The sequence below is a fragment of the Staurois parvus genome, unplaced genomic scaffold (assembly GCF_062004578.1).
Source record: "Staurois parvus isolate SC_StPar_1 unplaced genomic scaffold, SC_StPar_1.0 ptg000578l, whole genome shotgun sequence".
NCBI lineage: Eukaryota > Metazoa > Chordata > Amphibia > Anura > Ranidae > Staurois > Staurois parvus.
In genome coordinates, this window is record NW_028318374.1 from 4,434,780 (window position 1) to 4,456,233 (window position 21,454).

The following is a 21,454-nucleotide window of genomic DNA, read 5'->3' on the forward strand; positions in this document are numbered from 1 at the left end:
CCTAGGTGGCTTCCTCCAGGGTGACTTCATCCTCCTTCTAGCCAAGTCTTGGAGAATGTTGAGTAGCCAAAAACTCACAAGAAGATGGTCCTGTACTGTGCTACAGTGGAAATTTAGGCTCTCGGCATTTGAAGGGCTCTTGTCAGCAGGAGAATTTCATCACCCTCTGCACTACAGAAGTCGAGGGAAGGTGAGTCAATTATGTAATCTACCTATTGTTCCACCCACAGGTGAATTTTTACATTTTTTTTGCAGCATTTTAAGAAGGGGACCTTGATTGAATAAACGGACCAAACCTGAAGTCCAAAATCCATTTTAAAGGGGTACCACAGTTCTTTACAATGTGTTTTAGCTATACATGTGAAAAAAAAAATCAGTTTATTATAAAGCAATGTACACTTTGAATAATCAATTGTGGGGCAGAAAAATTGAAAAAAAAAATATTGCTTCCATATGATTGACAAAAACACAGCTTCACGTTTGTTTTTTTTTTTATAAACTAAGTGTATGTTTCTTATATAAACAAAAAGAAAATGTATAATAAAAAAATATAAATTTTTTGCAACAATAGATTCTGCATCGTCTCTTGTGATGTGACACACCTGTAATGCACCTGGTGGCCGGACACCATGCGATCTAGGCTACCTAGGCTTTAGGTCACAAAAGGGACCTTTTTCTTCATGGCACCGTTTTCCTCACCAGCACCATTCATTGTGATGTGTGTCTTGAAGCCTTTGGTATAACATATACACATACTTAGATCTAATACTCTTAAACGACAGACCATGCAATCCTTTGTGTGGGTTATGGTGGCATCACTGGGGTTTGGCTGGTTGGTTTTGTTTGTTCAAAATCTTCATTAGAGACTTATTCATGTAAAAAGGTTTGTCAGTGGAGCCATCGTTTCTCTCTAAATCTTCCACTAGGAGTAAAAATGGAGATGGAGTAAGTGATTCATTGACAAAGAAGTTTGAGAAACATCACAAAAATTAAAAGATAGAGTTTTGAAGTAAAAGGGTCATTAACTTCCCTCATCCTCAGCAGCTTACTCTCACCATTTTGGCTACGTCTTATATTATCCTACACTGTAGCTGAAAAGCTGATCTCCCGACTTGACTATTTCAATGCTCTACTCACTGGTGTACCTAAATCTACTATTAATCGACTACAATATGTACAGAAAACCCTCACTAGGTCTGGTACAAGTGACCACGTTGCCCCTATCCTGGAGTCCTTCACGGGCTAGCCATCAGGTTTCGCATAGACTTTAAGATCGTCTTGCTCACCTATAAGGCTCTCCATGGTTTGGCACCCTATTATCTGTCTGAACTTTTATCAACTTATTCCCCCCCTCGTAACCTTCGCTCTTCAAATTCTGGTCTTCTGTGTGTCCTCCCTACCCACCTACATTCGATGGGAGACAGAGCCTTCTCCTGCCAAAACTCTGGCATTCACTTCCAAACATCAGAGAGTCATCTTCTCTAAACTCATTCAAATCAATTCTAAAAACATTTTTCTTTAGATAAGCTTTCATGTAATTGTTCTTTTTTTCCTTTGTTTTGTCCTGTGTATTTCTTATGTTTTCTTTGTAAAGCGCTTTGAGAAGCTACCTTTAAAGGCACTACATAAAATAAAGTTTATTATTATTATTATAGATTTATTCATGTATAAAGGTTTGTCAGCAGAGCCATTGTTTCTCTCTAAATATTCCACTAGGAGTAAAAATGGACATGAAGTAAATGATTCATTGTCAAGGAAATTTTAGAAACATAAAAGAAATGAAAAGGTAAAGGTTTTTAACAAAAATTGTTATATCACTCAAGTATTTTTATACTGTCATTGCAGGCAGCAGTAAAAGGGTCATTAACTTCCCCCATCCTCAGCAGCTTTCCCTCTCCCCCACCGCCGCCGATACTGAAGTGACACACCTGGCACACTCCCTCCCTCTCATGTGACATTACTAGTTCCTTATGATTGGCCCAGCACCACCACATGGGTATGAGAAAGGAGGCCATTACTCAGTGTAAGCTCTGACAAGTCAATGTGTATGAATAAAGCCACACACCGCTATTCCAGAAAGCAAAAAACAACTTTATTGTTCCAGCGCATCAGAGAGCACTCTATACTAGAACCTGTTTCTGACAGTTTCTGAACCCCAATGAGGACTTAATCACACAGGCCAAGTTCTGCTGTAAGTAAGGGACACATACACAAGGAATCATTGAGGATTGAAATTTCAGACTGCAAAACTGAGGTGAATGTACAGCATTACGTAAATTGTTGGCACTTTTTAATATCTGCAATAAATATAAAAAACAGTATTTCTGACATACTGTAAAATAATTTCTTGGGATACATTAAAGTAGTTCTAAAGGTTCCTTTTTTTTAAATATCAAACATGTTATACTTACCTGGTTTTGCACATAGCAGCACCAAACCTCTTATTCTTGGGTCCGCTCCTGACTCCTCGCCCTTGACCCATGCCCCCAGTACCATGCTGTTTGCTATTGGGGCAATGGTGCATGCTCACTCTCAAACCCCGCTCTGTGCCTCCATAACACACACAGAGCCGCAGCTTGGCCCTCTCTCTTTATTGGCTCACTGACTGTGGTTGACAGCAGTAGGAGCCAATGGCCCCTGCTGCTGTGTCTCAGCCTCTCAGCCAATGAGGAGAGAGAGACCCAGGACAGCCGAGGCTCCTGTGCACATTACTGGATAGAGAGGAGGCTCGGGTGAGTATAAGGAATGGCTGTAGGGGGTGCAGCACACAGAAGTTTTTACCTTCATGCATAGAATGCATGAAGGTAAAAAACCTTCAGCCTTCACAGCCATTTTAAGGAACACAGGTTGACATATTGGGTTATACTGCTTCTTTCAGGAGACTGGACACTGGCAGACATAGCTGTAATAACAGTCCAGTATATCGCTCCCACCCACAGCATGCCTACGTTTTGTAGCAATATATGAGTGGATCATGAGAATAAAGAGGAGGGAGCAGTGTCCCCTATTGTACTCCGAGAAAAGGATTAACAGAAAGGTAAAATTCTTAATTTCTTAATAGGACATTAGGGACACAAGATGAGGTATTCAGGTACATTGGGGGGGGGGTTCCAAAAGCAGTCCAAGTAAGGGGTAAGCAACACAGCAAATGAAAGGCTGGCAGCACACAAATCCAACAGGGGTAGTTCCAAGAGCCTAATGAGCAACCTGATGAACCTCATGACTGAAGGCGGCACCAAACAAACAAGTGAACAGAAGATAAGGGGACAGCCTTGCAAATCTGAGAAATAGATTCCTAAGGCCAATATTTGACCCTTGATAGTACACAAGGCTAAACATTGATCTAGACTAGACTGGAGAAAATACAGGATTCTTCCCAAGGAGATTTTCCTATCCAAGGATGGACATTCCTTGTCTCACAACAAGAGAAATATGCTTTCAAGGTAGACATTGAGACAAGTAGATTTCCTAGCATTTGAATCTAACATGCCCCTGTCCCTCAGAACCTTGGCTTCAACAGCCAGGTCATTAAAGCCAATGACCAAGAAGCTGGGTGGTAAACCAACTCTTGGGACAGAAGATCTGAACTATCTTGGAAGGTCCATGGACAGTCTGCTAGGAGCCTGCCTGGACCAGTTTGCTTTAATGAGAATCACCAGAATGCCCTCCATCTCGATCAATGGTCAGACTTTGCCCTCACAGTGGGCATACTCCCTAAGTAGTCTTCAGGGACAAGGTTCCACCAGCCATATGTACCATGACACTGGGTCTGTAAAGCACTCTGAGGCTAACTCACATGTTACACAAAGGATATCTAGGTGATCATCTAATCACTGGCACAGTCCAGTGTTGAGAGGGCACATTGCAACAGGGTCTGGGTATGGCCTCCAAGGCTATGCCAATAATTAGCTAATCCAGGTAGCTTCAAAATGAGCCCCAATGGCTCTGCTGATACTGCAGTATCTTGCTAGAAGAAAAAAAAAGGTTTGCTTCTTTCAGAGCATAGAGAAGATATCTATTCTTCTAGGAAACTAGCAAAAACCTGAGGTATGCTGAGAGAGGGAGGGGATGTCCTTAGAGCTTTGTTTACTAGCATACAATCTCCAGAAGGCTTCAGCATAACCCAGTGTATCTGAATACTTCATCCTGTGTCCCTTAATGTACAATTAAAAAATTATTTCTGCTTAGACATAAACTTTATTATTTGGGTGGGGTTACTGGAGGAGAGAACTTGAGCAGGGTTAAAATAACAGCACAAAACATCTACATATTAGGTTGCAATGTTTTTATTAAAAAGAAAAATATTTAAAATATTATAAACATTTTAGAAATTATCAAAGTATTGTAGACATTCCCTTTAAACCATAAAGGATAAAGATGTATTATTTAACACCTGCTTATGTCTGGAAATTCCATATCAAATTAAAAAAAAAAAAGCTGCATAGGTGCTAAAACAGTGGTTCTTAACCTGGGTTCGATCAAACCCCAGGGGTTCGGTGAGTCAGTCTCGTGGGTTCGGCGGAGGTGAAGACCCACACCCGACTCATATGATTCGTGCAGTAAATATTCATTATTATGTTTTTGTTTTTGTGTGAAAATCATGTTTTAATGGTTTTGTTCTTTGTTCTTAATGGTTTTGTTCATTTTGTGCACCTTTGTATAAATATATTCCTAAATATATACCTATGTTTTGAATTTTAAAAATCATATTTTATTTTTCCAATTAAGAAGGGTTCGGTGAATGCGCATATGAAACTGGTGGGGTTCAGTACCTCCAACAAGGTTAAGAACCACTGTGTTAAAATGTATATCCCTATCATGTACCATGTGCATTGAGAGATCTCTTAAATTGTCACCAAATCCTAAAAATGAATCCAAGATTTCCCTACCAGACTGTGTCTAATAGATAATCAAAACAAAGATGAACTGGTCATTAAGGGGTAAGCTGAACCTTTTTTCAAGAAAGGACACAGCTGAAAGCAACTAAAACACCCATTTCCAATAAAAATACTGTACTTTGAATATGTTACTATTCCATATATTTCATCAATTATCAAATGACATGACATCCATACAGTATTTTATTCCAGTGAAATAAATATGTATTTACACTATACTGAATAAAATAGAAATCTGCTCCATTCATTTTTAAGCAGCTGTAAAAAAAAACCCCCACTATTTATGAAACCTTCAGCTTGCATAAAAATTGTTTTTTGAACTGCATACGTAAAAATGTATTATTTTTGTAATTTTCACTTTTGTTATCCAACATATATTACATCTTACATATAATACATTGATTGCTGCATTATTGCAGTCTCTCCTTTATCCTAAGTGCACTTAACATTACAGGGTGAAGTCATTGGCAAAACCTTGGTTGCACAGATTAGTATAGGCTTGAGAAATAATAGCCACAAAAAATTAAAAAAACAACTTCACCACAACTGGAGCTAGTCCAATGAGCATCACATTCAGAATACATTTTGCAAAGTCTATAAAAAAAAAAAAAAAAAAAAGCCAAGCAGGTTTTTTTAAGCCCTCAAAGCACCCTTTAGCTCCAGTCCAGGTGCTTGAAATACAACTCTCGGAGGAAATGCTGCTTGCAGCATTAGAATAACAAAAATATAATACGAGGGTTCTTTATATCACTACATCTATATGTATAAAAGTGCAGAAACAATTTGAAGACCCCTTGTATATTGCAACTTACCAGTCCTTAGTTGTGCTGCCTGCATTAGTTTTCTTTTTTTTTCTGTCTAAGAACCTTTTCAGCAAGTACAGAAAATACCTGTTGATCCTGCCAGGAATGCAGGGTCACTTCCTGTGAGCTAAATTGATATTGCAAAGAAACTTATCTTTCTTCTATAAATGAATAATCCCATCAGCCTCAGTGAAATGGTAGTGAACAAAGGCAGACATGTTTAAACTTCAGCCTGGGTGGCAACCATGGCTCCTTGCATGGATACAATTAAGGAGTGAATGTAGCCCTCCCCAGGAACAGGAAGTATTTTCAGGATTACCAGGTAAAAAAAAAACATAAAAAATCTGAAAAAAAAACAAAAAACAAATGCAGCCCCACATCTAAGGACTGCTAAGCTGTAATATATTACATTTTTGTTTTTTTATTGGGTTTAGATAAGTTTTAAAGCCCAGTTCCGAACTTAAAGTGAAACTGAAGTCTTGTTTTTTTTTTCTTAAAAATAACAAATATGTCTATAATTACCTGCTCTGTGTAATGATGTTGCACAGAGCAGCCTAGATCCTCCTCTTCTTGGGTCCCCTGCCGATGCTCCTGGCTCCTCCCTCCTGTTGGGTGCCCCATAGCAAACAGCTTGCTATGGGGGCATCCGAGCAGGCATGCTCCTGAGCCACGGCTCTGCGTATCCATTCACACACAGAGCCACGGCTCGGCTCGGTCCCACTCCCTCACTCTCCTGATTGGCTCACTGGCTGTGATTGATCTGTTGCTGCCTCAGCCAATCAGGAGTGAGAGTCCCCAGAGAACTGAGGCTCTTGTGGACAAGAGGGGGCTCAGGTAAGTGTTTGGGGGGGTCTCCTACTATTATTACCTTATTACCTTCATGCATAGAATATATAAAGGTAAAAACCTTGAGGCTTTAGAATCACTTTAAAACTGCTCCTCAATCTTGTCCAATCCATTTGGGTTTACATGACCATGCAGCTTTCAATATCCTGATTGGCCTGCACGATGCATCTGAACTGTCTATCCTCTGCTTTATTTGCAAATTTCGGCTTACAGTTCTGAAGACGTCTGCTTTTGTAGCAAACATACACATCCAGCACCAGAATGTTTAATGCTCTTACTGTAGGTCAGCCTTCCAAAATGATCAATGAAGGTTCACAGGCCTACAGCATCAGATGTTCTCCAGGTGTGCTAGGCAATGCTGAGAGGAAAATACCTGGGACTTTTCATTTTAAAGCAAAAATTGAAATATATATAATGCCAAAATGTTTTTATTTCACTTTTAATGCAGCAGGGCCCTATTTTTTTTTTTTTTTTTTTGTTGCTGCATCCCATTGGGAGATTTATCTGCACTTCCTATTCTGCAGAAATCACAGGTGAAAGAAAATCTCTCCAACATAAGGGAACACTTGTCATCAGAACGAATGTCCCCATTGGAACATTTCTACTCTATTTTTATGCTGTAACAAATCATAATTTCAGATTTTTCCTCACTTTCAGTCCCAACTGTAGTAACCTTAACAAAGAGAGAAACACTACCTAGCCGGGACAAGGGTGATAGAGTAACAAATCTCCCTAGCAGGGACACAGACAACAATAAAAACCCAAAAGGGGTTCTAAACTCTCACCACCCTAGAAAAAGTAAAAAAAATATTGGCTTTAGAAATAAAAAAAAGTATATGATATAGTTTGTCGTTAATACTGTTTTCATCACAATAACTGAGGTCCAGCCCAATATATTGGAGAACACAATTGCGTGTCTATGGAGTGTGAGCCTGTTTTTCTATATAAAATAAATTAGTACTAACACAATATACTCAGACATATTAACCCCTTTGAGCCGGTGCCTCCCGGCCCTTTAAGAGTTTCAGAAGCTGGGAGGCAGGGCGGGGTTTTAGGGTCATGTGACCACCGTGATTCGCTGACACGGCGGTCACATGATCAGAAAAGGTCCTGATCTCAAGGGGAGATCGGGACCTTTCCGTGAGTCACGGACATACGTGCTGGGAGTGCGCTCAGCACATATGTATTTTCAAATGGTACGCAAATATGCAGCCGCTCGGTGTTAAGGCCCAGATGCCAAGAGGCCACATATTTGCGTGTGCTCAGCATCTAGGGGTTAAAGAAAAATGGCATATAGGAATTATGTTCCCCTTTCCTGGCATGAAATTATAGGAAAACCTTACGAAAGAATATTTAACTCAGGCTAGACATACATAGCTCAACTATTGATGGGGAAAGTGTATATTTCATATATCCTTATTAAAGTTGTCTCACAATATCTAAGGAAGCCTCCAATATCCTGCTTAACTTAGCTGACTTCATACCAAAGGAATGTCATTACAAACTGACCAAGCCCTAAAAGGTCATGTTGCTCCAAAGGGGGTTGGGTTGGCCATTCCCTACATATATATTACAGCTAGAACTTGGAATAATTGTCTTGCCTCAGAGTTTCCATCATGCATGCATCTGATTCTGATTATCTGTGCCACAACATTCAAAATTCAAAATGGAGGGACCCATGGTGGAAACAGCATCTTTAATTTAGTATTCTTGTTATGTTCTCTAATATTATTACATTTGTTATCTGTCATTACACCTAGGCTAAATGTGACCCAACTGAAAGATTTTCATACATACACATACTATATATATATATATATATATACACACACACATTATATTCACTATATATATATTATGTGGACACCTGACCATCACATCTACACTATATGACCAAAAGTACGTCAACACCCCCCTCCCTCCGCCAAATTATTGAATTGTTGCTAATGCAACATTTTAGGCCTCATGCACAATGGGTATTTACCCATGGTGCTTGCAACCTGGGCAAGCTTAATGTAAATTCTGTGAGAGGATGACAGCTGCTGAGACTGGTTGGGGTTGGATGAGTGGTACACCGTGTGGTATGGCAGTATGCACCCTGGGCAAATACTGCCCCAAATGTTAGTGCTACTCGGTGCACTGTCCATCCCCATCCAGCCACTGCAACTGTCAGTCTCTCAGAGTTTTACAGGCTGCCACTGGTGTTGAAAGAGACACACAACATGGCCAAAAGTGTGTTGACACATGACCATCATGTTGACAAAAAGTATATGGACACCTCTCTGCATTGAGTTAAGGTGTTTGCAGTGAAAGGTACAGTATGCTAGAGCAGATGTTTTAGACGATTGTGCTCTTCCAACCTTACAGGAACAGTTTGGGGAAGGTCCTTAAAGTGTTTCAACATGACTGTGCCTCTGTGAACAAAGCCAGCTCTCTAAAGACATGATTTGATGACTTTGGTGTGGAGGGACTCGGTTGGCCTGTACAGAGCCCTCAATTCAACCCTATTGAACACTTCTGAAATGAACTAGAATGCCAGATGCGAATCAGGTCTTCTGATCTAACATCAGTACCTGACCTCGCAAATGTTCTTTTGGGCGAATGGACACAAATTACCACAGACACCCTCCAAAATCTCAAATTAATCCTTTCCAGAACTGTGAAGGCTGTTTTAGCCACAAGTGGGAGAATGGGGACAACTCCATTGCATTCCTCATGATTTTGGCATGGGATGTTCAACCAGCTCTGCAATCAGGTGTCCATAAACTTTTGACCATATAATGTATGTGATGTCAAAGGTTGTTATTAACAGATATCTACTCCACTCTGCTTTCTGTATATCCTTTGACACCTTTCAGCATGCTATAGTTCAACCCTGTAATAAGTTCATACTGCAGATACACATTTATAAAGAGATTAACAAGCCCTCCATAAACCATGCATTATATTTAGATCCCAACATTTGGATCTAAAAATAATATAATGCAGTTATTTTATATATCACAATCTGTCCTTGAAAATCTCTAGCAAGTTGGGTTTTTCACAGTTTGGAGACTCTGGAGATCCCGGAGTGCCACCTGTAAAAGGAATCCGGTGACAAATTAGCTGCTCAGATGGTTTCTACAAAAAAATCCAGCCACCGGCTTAAAAAAACGATACTGGGATGATGCCTGCAGGCATCATTTCGGTATACCACTTGAAACCCATAACATATATGTACATTAGCGGGTCTTCAAGTGGTCATAGGCCTGCCAGATCTGGTTGTAAGTTGGAAAAAGACGCCACTCTTCATATGACCAGAATTAATTATTATTATTACACAGTGTTTATATAACGCCAACAGTTTGCTCAGCGCTGTACATTGCAATGGGAGACAATACACGAGACAGTACAATAACAATACAATGCGATACACGAGGGGTTCGAGGGCCCTGCTCCTTGGCGCTTACAATCTAGGAGGGAGGGGATAGTGGTACGGGAGGAATAGCTGTGGGGGATGGAGTGGTAGGAAGAGTGGAGGAGCAGTAGCTGATGGATTGGGGTAGGGAGTTCCAGAGGATGGGGGAAGCCCTGGAGAAGGAGATGGAGACGGGCATGGGAGGAGGAGATCAGGGAACTAGAGAGTAGGAGGTCTTGTGTGGAGCAGAGAGTACGTTTTTGGTGGTATTTGGATATAAGGTCGGTGATGTAGTTTGGGGCAGTGTTATGGACAGCTTTGTACGTCAGTGTTAGCATTTTGAATTCTATCCGTTGGGTTTTATCCGTTGGGCAATCGGAAGCCAGTGGAGGGATTGGCAGAGGGGTGTGGCGGATACGGAGCGGTTAGTAAGGTGGATAAGTCTGGCCGCAGTATTCAGGATAGACTGAAGCGGGGATAGCTGTGGTGAGGTAGGCTGGTGAGGAGGGAGTTACAGTAGTCAAGTTGTGATATGATAAGGGAGTGAATGAGTTGCTTAGTAGTTTAGGAACGGACGTATTTTGGAGATGTTGCAGAGGTGGAGCCTGCATGAGTTTGTCAGCGATTGGACTTGGGGCAGATTAGAGTCTAGGATGACGCCAAATACTCTGACTTGCAGGGTGGGACTGATGGTGGCATTGTTGGTCGTGATGGAGAAGTCGGGGGGGGGGGGCGCGGGCTGGGGGGAAAACTAGGAGCTTGGTTTTGGAAAGGTTCAGTTTGAGGAAGTGGAGTGACATCCAATCCGATATGTCGTTCAGTAGGCTAGTGATTCGGGCGGAGACTGAAGGGGTGAGGCGTGGGGTAGAGAGTTAAAAGTAGAGAAGAGACGGCGAGGACTGGAGGAGAGGATATTGATGAGGGTCACAAAGTAGGCTTGCTTGGCAACGTGGAGGGAGGGAGTGTAGGTGAGGAAGGCAGATTTATATCAGGTGAACACTAGTTGGGATCTGGTTTTGCGCCATAGTCGCTCCAGTGCTCAACTGCGTCATTTGAGATTTTTAGTATGATCAGTCTGCCAGGGTTGAAGCAGTCGGGGTCTAATGCTTCGTGTGGTTAGAGACTCTAACAAGTCTAGAACGGTTGACAGCGAGTTGTTATAAGCGGTAGTGGCCAGGTCAGGGCAGGACAGGGGAAGGATACTGTCGTAAAGTTAATATTTCTGGATTAATAAAACAAAGTAAAAAATACACACCGAGGGCCTCTAGGAAGTTGGGTGGTGGGGATTTGGGCGCTAGGAGGGGTGTGAAGTCCATAATTTGGCTTTAAAAAAATGTATACATTTTATAGTTTAGAACTTTTTTTAAATACATCACGTGTTCTCAAGTTGGTGGAATTTGTTATATGTTGAAACTTAATTGATAGCTACCTCTTTCTAACCTGGTTTAAAAATGTTTTTCATATAGTGCATAGTCCCGGAGGGTTTACACCACAGTCCTAGAGTCTCCTTACTTTATAGATTGGAGTGTAAAAACCAAACCTTTTTTTAGTTTTTGAAGTCTTTTATTACGACATTACCCATTCAGCAAATAAATTGAAAAAAAAAAAACAGCTGGTGGCACTCCATTAAAATCCAACGTGAAGTAGCTTTTTTATCAAAACATGAGGACTCAGGTGACGCATTTGACCCAAAATTTGGGCTTACTCCTAATGATGAGGAACAGCAAGAAAGGTAAAGCATTTATACATCCATTAGACTGATAAATACCAACGTTTAAAAAGATGCATGTCTGTAATAATAATACAGCTTATATTATATCTCAAACACTATAATACAAGAGATACATGTTTATAATAATGATACATCTTATATTGAACCTTAAACAAAATAATGAAAGACTCCTCAATATATATTTGTTATTATCATTACATTTTTTTTGTATATTGCTATATTTTAAGGTGTATTTTTATTAGGATGTTAATTTTATATTGCAGGTTATAAACAACCTTTTTTGACCATGTACAGTGCCTTGAAAAAGTATTCATACCCCTTGAAATTTTCCACATTTTGTCATGTTACAACCAAAAACATAAATGTATTTTATTGGTATTTTATGTGGCACATAATTGTGAAGTGGAAGGAAAATGGTAAATGGTTTTCAAAATTGTTTACAAATACATATCTAAAAAATGTGGCATGTATTTGTATTCAGCCCACTTTACTCTGATACCCCTAACTAAAATCTAGAGGAACCAATTGCCTTCAGAAGTCACCTAATTAGCAAATATAGTCCATCTGTGTGTAATTGAATCTCAGTAAAAATACAGATGTTCTGTGAAGCCCTCAGAGGTTTGTTAGAGAACATTAGTGAACAATCAGCATCATGAAGGCCAAGGAACACACCAGATAGGTCAGGGATAACATTGTGGAGATGTTTAAAGCAGGGTAAGGTTATAAAAACATATAACCAAGCTTTGAGCATCTCACAGAGCACTGTTCAATCCATCATCTGAAAATGGAAAGAGTATGGCACAACTGCAAACCTACCAAGACATGGCCGTCCACTTAAATTGACAGGCCGGGCAAAGAGAGCATTAATCAGAGAAGCAGCCAAGAGGCCCATGGTAACTCTGGAGGAGCTGCAGAGATCCACAGCTCAGGTGGGAGAATCTGTCCACAGGACAACTATTAGTCATGCACTCCACAAATCTGGCCTTTATGGAAGAGTAGCAAGAAGAAAGTCATTGTTGAAAGAAAGCCATAAGCCGTATTGCAAGAAGCCAACATGTTGAAGAAGGGGCTCTGGTCAGATGAGATCAAAACGGAACTTTTTGGCCTAAATGTAAAATGGTATGTGTGGCGGAAAACTAACACTGCACATCATCCTGAACACACCTTACCCACCGTGAAACATGGTGATAGCAACATCATGTTGTGGGGATGATTTTCTTTAGCAGGGACAGGAAGCTGGTCAGAGTTGATGGGAAGATGGATGGAGACAAAATACAGGGCAATCTTAGAAGAAAGCCTGTTAGAGTCTGCAAAAGACTTGAGACTGGGGCAGAGGTTCACCTTCCAGAAGGACAATGACCCTAGACATACAACCAGAGCTACAATGGAATGGTTTAGATCAGGGGTCTCTAAACTTTATATACAGAGGGACAGTTTACTGTCCTTCAGACTTTATGGGGGCTGGATTGTGGACATTGGGAGTAGAAATGTCCCAGTATCAAAACATATTCATGTCCAGACCTAAATCCAATTGAGAATATGTGGCAAGACTTGAAAATTGCTGAGCAGAGACGCTCTACATCCAATCTGACAGAGCTTGAGCTATTTTGCAAAGAAGAATGGTCAAAAAAGACTTGCAGCTAGAATTACAGGGAAAGGTGGTTCTACAAAGTATTGATTCCGGGGGGGCTGAATACAAATGCACATCACACTTTTCACAGATAAAAATTGTAAAAAAAGATGTAACAAATTTTGAAAAGCATTTATAATTTTCCTTCCACTTCACAATTATGTGCCACTTTGTGTTGGTCTATCACATAAAATCCCAATAAAATACATTTATGTTTTTGGATGTAACATGACAAAATGTGAAAAATTTCAAGGGGTATGAATACTTTTGCAAGGTACCGTAGAGGTGGTAATCTGCTCCTCCTTGTGTCTATGATTAAGACTCATTTTCGGGTGTATCGCGTCAGTGGAGGAAGTCCCGGCTCAGCTTTATATTTATTTGTTTGGATCAAAGAGCTACTTCATATTGGATAATAAGGAAGTCCTGCTGGTGGAATTTTGGATTTATTTGTGGATTGAGGCATGGAACGAACCCTTGCTTGCCCATAGTACTGATTCATAGGAGAGGGGCCCAGTGAGAAGGGCTTAGGAGCAGTGCACATCAGTTTGTATGTTCAGTATCCCTCCATCAACCCTAGAGAATCTGTCCTGTAAAATTTGAATCTATGCTTCTTTAAGACTTTCAAGCCACCCATCCACCAGAAAGCTCTAGAACAACCTTACATATCTATGCCAGGGTTTGTACTGTTGTCTGTGTCCCTACTAGCGAGATTCATGATCTATATTTGTCCCAGTTACCATTATCATTAAGACTAGAAGGGTTATGTTATTCACTGCAAGAAAAATCACCAAGCGGGCATATTTGTTTTGGTGAAAACAAAGAGGAAATTCCCTTAATTTGGCAAAAATTGCTCTCACTTCCTGTTCTGTTTACAGTACAGGAAGTGAAGGGAAATCTCCCCCATGACACTTGAAACTGTTTCAGCTTCTCATATAGAATAAATAGATATGAATACCATTACAATGTCACATACAATACCAAGATGTGTTTTTCTTTCACTGACAAAATATAGACCCTGTTAAGGAGCACTGAAAAAACCATCAATAATTATCAATTATAACTGGCAGGTCTACTCCACAATCTAGAAATGGCATTGGGCTTAGATACATTGCTAAATGGCATTTAGCAATGTACCTAAAAAGAGAAAAAAGAGAAAAGTCTATTTTTTCTCACAGCAAGCAATCTGATTCTCTCAAGTAATTTTTATTTCATTGAACATATTGAAAAAAAATAGGAAAAAATGTGACTGGTCACTGTGAGAAACCATGAGCATCCTTTCATGTACACATTCACACACTGACTTATTTTAATATCCAGTAAAAACTTAAAGTGTAAATTCAGGCTTTTCCTTGCTCCAGCTTAAACTTGCTCCCACCCTCCCTTCTAACTATTATTCTAATTATCTTGTGAAAGAAAGATGCTTATACTTACCCATCCTGAGGGCTCTCCATTCCGGTCATGTGATCTCCCCACCAGGGGCGGACTGACAACTCATGGGGCCCCTGGGCAATAGGGGATCATGGGCCCTTGTAACCTTGCCCAAACTCAAAAAAGCCTATGAAAAAGGTACCAGGGGCATCTCATGGGGCCCCCTACTGACCCCGGGCCCTCGGGCAGGGCCCGAGTTTCCAAATGGTCTGTCCGCCCCTGTTCCCCACTGTCAGCTACAAGGGAGAGATGAGATTGCTGACAACGGCTGAAATGCCTTTGCGGTGATGTCACCCATAGGCTTGCTATGGGGCATCCATTGTGGGCTGTCCCTCCTCTTCGCTGAAGTTGTGTCAGGAGCGTGTAGCTGCTGGCTGATCTTGGTTTTGGCTTTGGTGATACATTCTCCCTGTGTGTCCATCTTCAAGGCGATTGATGTGGCCAATCTCTGGGTGGAAACCAAAACTGATTTAAGCCAGCCAAGCCTGCAGCCTCATGCATGTGATAGCGCTGGTTACACGTGCTCAAGCTCCCTGTTTGTCTGCTGTTTGGATTCCCTCGTTTACAACCTCAGATTGGATATCGACTTTTCTCTGAACTCTGCCTATATTTTGACTATGGATTTGACCCTGACTATTCTGAACCTTGCTTGCCTTGTACCTGGACTATCATTGAATCCCTCTGCCTGACTGCCAATTGCAAGTACCTGTTTGCTGTGCTCAGTTTGCTCCTGCCCCGGCATGTTGGCCAGGCACTATAGCACTGTGTTAAAAGTCCTGGGGGAACTGAGTACCGGTAAGCCTGCTTGCCTTAAGGGAAAGGGGGCAGCTACAGGTTAAGAACATAGCACCCAGCTATAGTGCCTGACCACCTGCGTTAGGGGTAAGCATGACAATTTGCCACTGGGAACTGATCATATGACTAGACTGGAGTGCCCTAAGAATAGGAAAGTACAGGCATCTTTGTTTTACAGGGTAGTTAGAAGGATGGTTGGAGCAGGTTTAAACTTCGTTATGAAAAGCCTGGACTTCCATTTTTAAGCCCTATTGAATTTTCAGTTTAACTATGCTATATTTATTTTAGGTGCATTAAAACGAAACGTGTGGAGTCTTACAGTTTTTGTTTTCTTTCGAAATAACCACAGCCTGAATAGAAAAGCCTGTCCCTTGCCAGGATGGTGCAGAAAGGACTTTTGGTCTGCGTGGAAGTAGTTCTTTCTCTAGGGAGTTCCATTGGAGCCAGTCTACTCCAATCGGCAAAGCTCATACTCCCTTGCTGATTGTAGAGCTATCTGACTTAGTGGGTATGTTAATTTAATATGTGATTTTTTTGTTATATTCTTTTGGAATATCTGATTCCTTTATCTTTATGATTGTTTGTTTTATTGCATGTCAACATTTTGAAGATCAGCACCTCTGTCCTGATGAAGCAGGTCCCATGAAATGCATTGACAGATCAACTATACATTTAGGCACTACAACTGTCATACTTTATATACATTTTATTTTGATTGATGCATTCCTTGATTTGGAACTTTTATTATTCAACAAATAAAACAATTGTACTGTTATGATTATATGCATATTTTGGTCTCCTGATGGTTCCATTAAAAATCTGCTTTTTTTTATATAATTTTGCTTCTAGTCTTTCTCTGTATCACACAGGCAGGGAGCAGGCCTTTCCATTTCCCTACAGACACCAAGCTGTAAGACCTTTGTTTTGATGCATCTGACATGTATTTAACTGAACTAAACACTTCCAGCCCAGTCCCGGCGACCCATTAACTAAGTCTTTATGTCCGGGGTTTGGAAAGGACTGCCCAATCATGTGACCACGGTGATTGGCTGACACTGTACTCACATGATCTGAAGCTGGTCCCGCTCAATCATTACTAATGACCAGAAGACGTCTACAACAGCACGGTCACTGTGTTACAAGCGCAGTGATCTTGCTCTCAGCACAGAAACCCTGCCTGTCCATGGATGCTTATGTGTGGTGTTTGAGCATTAAACCTGAATTACAGAAATTCAGCTCCTTTGTACAAAATGAAGGCACGCTATAAGGTAAGTCCAGCAAGGTGCATGACACCTCCTGGGATTAGCTCTATTTATATCTGACAGCTTTATGGTACTCCCAGAAGACAGCTATTGCTTTGTTTCCAGGAGAATGACATCCTTTTGAGCTCTGCATCTTGAATAGGAGAGTTGTTGCAGCTGCTATCCCCCCCCCCGCCCAATCACAGAAGCCTTAATATTATGTGAACACGTTCACAAAATAGAAAGGCTTCTGTGAATGGGCAGCAGACGGGAGGGGAGGACATAGCTGCTCAGTGTACTTCAGAGCAATAAACCTGTCAAATGTAAATAATAGAGATAAGCCCAGGAGATGACATGCAGCTCCTCGGACTTAACTCATAGCGTGCCTTGACTTTTTACAAAGTGGCTGAATTCCTGGAATTCAGCTTTAAAACCTTCCCTTTTTGCCACTGCATTTTGGTACGTGGGCAGCAAAAGGTTAAACTTCTGTTTCAGGTTTTAAAGCATTTGTATTAATGTCATCTCTGCTGTACATAAAAACTACAAGCAGTTACACACAAGCAAAGCAAGCAGCCACGTTCCAGGTCAGTTTACCATTCATGCTATTTAGCCAACTAATTCATTATCATGATAATATCACTGGACCTTAAGCTCTTCAGACGGTCATGAAACCTAAGGTTCCTTTCAACATACACTATATTGTATAAAAGTATTGGGGCGCCTACCTTTACGCACACATGAACTTTAATGGTATCCCAGTCTTAGTCCGTAGGGTTCAATATTGAGTTGGCCCGCCCTTTGCAGCTATAACAGCTTCAACTCTTCTGGGAAGGCCGTCCACAAGGTTTAGGAGGGTGTCTATGGGAAGGTTTGACCATTCTTCTAGAAGCACATTTGTGAGGTCAGGCACTGATGTCGGACGTGAAGGAATGGCTCGCAGTCTCCGCTCTAATTCATCCCAAAGGTGTTTTATCAGGTTGGGCTCAGGACTCTGTGCAGGCCAGTCAAGTTCCTCCACCCCAATCTCAGTCATCCATGTCTTTATGGACCTTGCTTTGTGCACTGGTGCGCAGTCATGTTGGAACAGGAAGGGGCCATCACCAAACTGTTCCCACAAAGTTGGGAGCATGAAATTGTCCAAAATGTCTTGGTATGCTGGTGCTTCACTGGAACTAGGGGACCAAGCCCAACCCCTGAAAAACAACCCCACACCATAATCCTCCCACCACCAAACTCTACACTTGGCACAATGCAGTCAGGCAAGTACCGTTCTCCTGGCAACTGCCAAACCCAGACACATTCATCAGATTGCCAGACAGAGAAGCATGATTTGTCACTCCAGAGAACACAACTCCACTGCTCTAGAGTCCAGTGGAGGCATCTTTTACACCACGGCATCCGATGCTTTGCATTGCACTTGGTGATGTAAAGCTTGGATGCAGCTTCTTGGCCATGGAAACCCATACCATGAAGCTCTCTACACACTGTTGTTGTGCTAACCTGAAGGTCACATGAAGTTTGGAAGTCTTTACCTATTGACTCTGCAGACAGTTGGTGACTTCTGCCCTCTGTGCGCATCAGCATGCACTGACCCCGCTCTGTCATTTTACGCTGCCTACCACTTCGTGGCTGAGTTGCTGTTCCCAGTTGCTTCCACTTTGTTATAATCCCACTAACAGTTGATCGTGGAATATTAAGCAGCCAGGAGATTTCACGGATGGACTTATTGCACAGGTGGCAACCTATCACGGTACCACGCTTGAATTCACTGAGCTCCTGAGAGCGACCCATTCTTTCACAAATGTTTGTAGAAGCAGACTGTATGCCTATGTGCTTGATCTTATAAACCTGTGGCCATGGAGGTGATTGGAACACCTGAATCCAATGATTTGGAGGTCTGGCCCAATACTTTTGGCAATATAGTGTATCTTCAATGTACAAAAGAAATGTGACTGCAATAACAGAGTTTGCCCGGAGCAACCAATCATAACCAAGCTGCTTTTTGTTTATTGTAAGTAAAAAAATGCACTGAATATTTTGACTGGCTACTGTAAGAAACAGACACTTTCGTTTTTAAGTATTTTTTATAAAATGGACCCATCAATACTTTTGGCTCTGCAGTGCCACTTTTGCCATAAAAGAAACAGATTGTCCACCATACAATCACGGCCATTATGTATGCCATACAAATTGGCCATGGGCCCTATATGTAGACAACAGAAGTGCCATAAAATGAACATTCAAGCAACAACTTGCAAATAATACAGAGAAATATGTTCCGACTACAAACATGCACTTATTTAGAGGTGACTTTTTTCTTTGCATTCTACTTGAGAATTTTAAATCACAGTTTATATGGTAGAGCTGTGAAGTGCAAATGTTTCCTAGCACCAAATGTTCAGAGATAGTAAAGATTGCTAGCCAAACCTCTCACGCCGAGAAAAACACAACGAAGAAAAAAAACAGAAACCAAATCAGGATATGGCTAATTTTATCAATGTACCATTTATGTCAAGTATTTTTTTCTCTATGAAAAGTGAAAGGTTAGATATAAAAAAAGTTCAATTCCTTTTATACAGAAACCAGCTTTATAAAAATATTAAAATCCTAAAAGCAATTTTAGGAAAAGCTATATATAATATTAACATTTCTCCTGTTCATAGGCACTAAAATGTAACATTTTTTGTCATAAGATTTACATATCCAAGTTTGAGGACCTCCTTGGTATATCTTGAGGACCTCTTCGGTATTAGAGCTTGGTGACCTGCTTGATTGGAAAGCCCTTGCTAAAATCTTTTCATACATGGTCCCAAGTCACTCAACATTCCTTAAAGGTCCTTAGTAGCAAAAATTTCCTTGCCAAATGGTTTCTCAAACAAAATTGCCCACCTAATGTCTTCCTCACTAAAAGGTCTTTCTCTTCCGATCCCACCTAAGCTGCCTCAAAAGATGATCCTCACTTTGTGATTCTATCTTACTAGTGGTTACTAGCTCAACAGCTTGACCACCAGGTCCTTTCTCATTTCCCTCACTGATAAAGCCTCTCCATCTTATGTAAACACATCACCACCACCCCAACCTTTTGGACCACTAAAGCCACATGGTCAAATCTTCTCCAACCTTCATGTGCCTCTTCAAAGCTCAGTTATTGGGTTAAAGGTGCGTTCTGTTAGAGAAAGCCAGTGCAATAAATTAGCGCTTTGCCTTCTTTGAGCTAAGTTCCTTTTTTCCCAGAATCCTATGCAGCTCTGGTGACATGTAGTATGGTTTGGATGCAGATCCGTTATTCCTCTCCAGGTCTTCGCCTGAAAGTGAAAGGGCAGTAGCAAGTGGCAGGAAAGAAAGAGAAAAGAAGTAGGAAAATGAGTAGAGTTTGTAGATCTAGACAGAAGCTTTGTGTATCACGTGACAGGTAACAGTTATTTAAAGACCAACTCCAGGTTTAGATACTGTATATATTTTTTTAAAATGGTTCTCCTGTGTCTCCTTTTAAAAAGTATTTTTTTTCAAGCACTTCACAATCCATCATTGCCTTCTGCATCCCGTTCAAGCATGAAAGACACTCAGAATCGTTCAACCAACTTCCCAGGCTGTCATGGACACACTCTTAGGGATTGAGTCATTAGACAAACTGGGCACACAAGAGAATGAAGACTGCAGAGAATGGGACACACACATCACACATGGCCACCAATGGCAAGAAAGAAGAGGAAGGACCACACTCATTACATGACCAACCAGAAGATGCTTGAAATTATGCATGTATTCTGGGACTTTTTTAAAAGTAGGTGCAGAAAAGGGGATTGACTCGAGGTTCAAAACTAACCTGGAGTTGACTTTAAATACTTACTAGATTTCAGATACAGATGGATAAATCTCTACAAATAAACCAAGTGTTGTAACTCTTAGCCAAGCCAGTGGAGATCATTCTATAAAACATATTGAATTACTTCATTTTTCATAATACATGTGTAAATCTTTCATAGCTTGCAAATAAAGTCTATGTATAGCCAATACTTTCTTTTTTAGTCTTTAATAGAGAAGTGATGTATTAGAGACCATGATAGTGTCCCCACTGAGGAACTCACCCTCTATATTTGTCCTGCTGATGAAAACTAGGGGTTGGAAATAAAATATTCTAGAGTTTTTATTAGAACAGGAATTGGTTTGAAATCTACCCATGGGGACAAATTTCTCTCACTTCCTGTTGTTTCTATACAGAAAACACAAAATAAACTGACAGTCGTTTTATTCCCTCTGCACTCTATCCAAACCTATAAAAAAAAGAGTATTGACTATGTACACAATGTAATAATTAACAGGGTTTGATGTAATACCTGTTAACAGAATTACAATTTATCTAACTGCCATTAGGACCCAAGAAGGTATTGCCTTCTTTTGGATCAACCTTGGGTTGATTTTATTCTACTTTGGATCAACCAAACTATGGTGCATGCACTACACAAAAATAGCTTTAAAGCGGTAGTAAACCATGAAAAAATAATTCTAAAAAATCTTCTCTCTGCAAGCTAAGAGCATAATGTGCTAGTAAACATTGCATACTAGCACATTATGAATGACTTACCTGAAAACAAAGCCCTCCAGTGGAGCACTGTCACGGCTCCCTGAGGCTTCCACCTTCTGTCTTCCTTCTGGGTTTGTGAGTTGCGGCTGATTGGCCGGG

The 21,454-nt window shown here is 40.8% G+C and overlaps 1 protein-coding gene across 5 annotated transcripts in view; it reads right to left on the reverse strand.

Annotated features, from left to right (window-relative positions):
• Positions 1-297: 297 nt before the first annotated feature.
• Positions 298-21,454, reverse strand: part of SLC44A5 (solute carrier family 44 member 5) — a 288,360-nt gene continuing 267,203 nt past the window's right edge. For 3 of the 5 annotated variants that reach the window (XM_089692176.1, XM_089692175.1, XM_089692178.1), the window contains one exon: positions 19,245-20,075. In XM_089692176.1, the coding sequence (XP_089548302.1) occupies positions 19,963-20,075 (113 nt within the window). In that variant the 3' untranslated portion in view covers positions 19,245-19,962. Of the gene's footprint in view, positions 923-19,244; positions 20,076-21,454 lie in introns of those variants that run through there. The other 2 variants (XM_089692177.1, XM_089692180.1) reach the window with 1 other exon arrangement.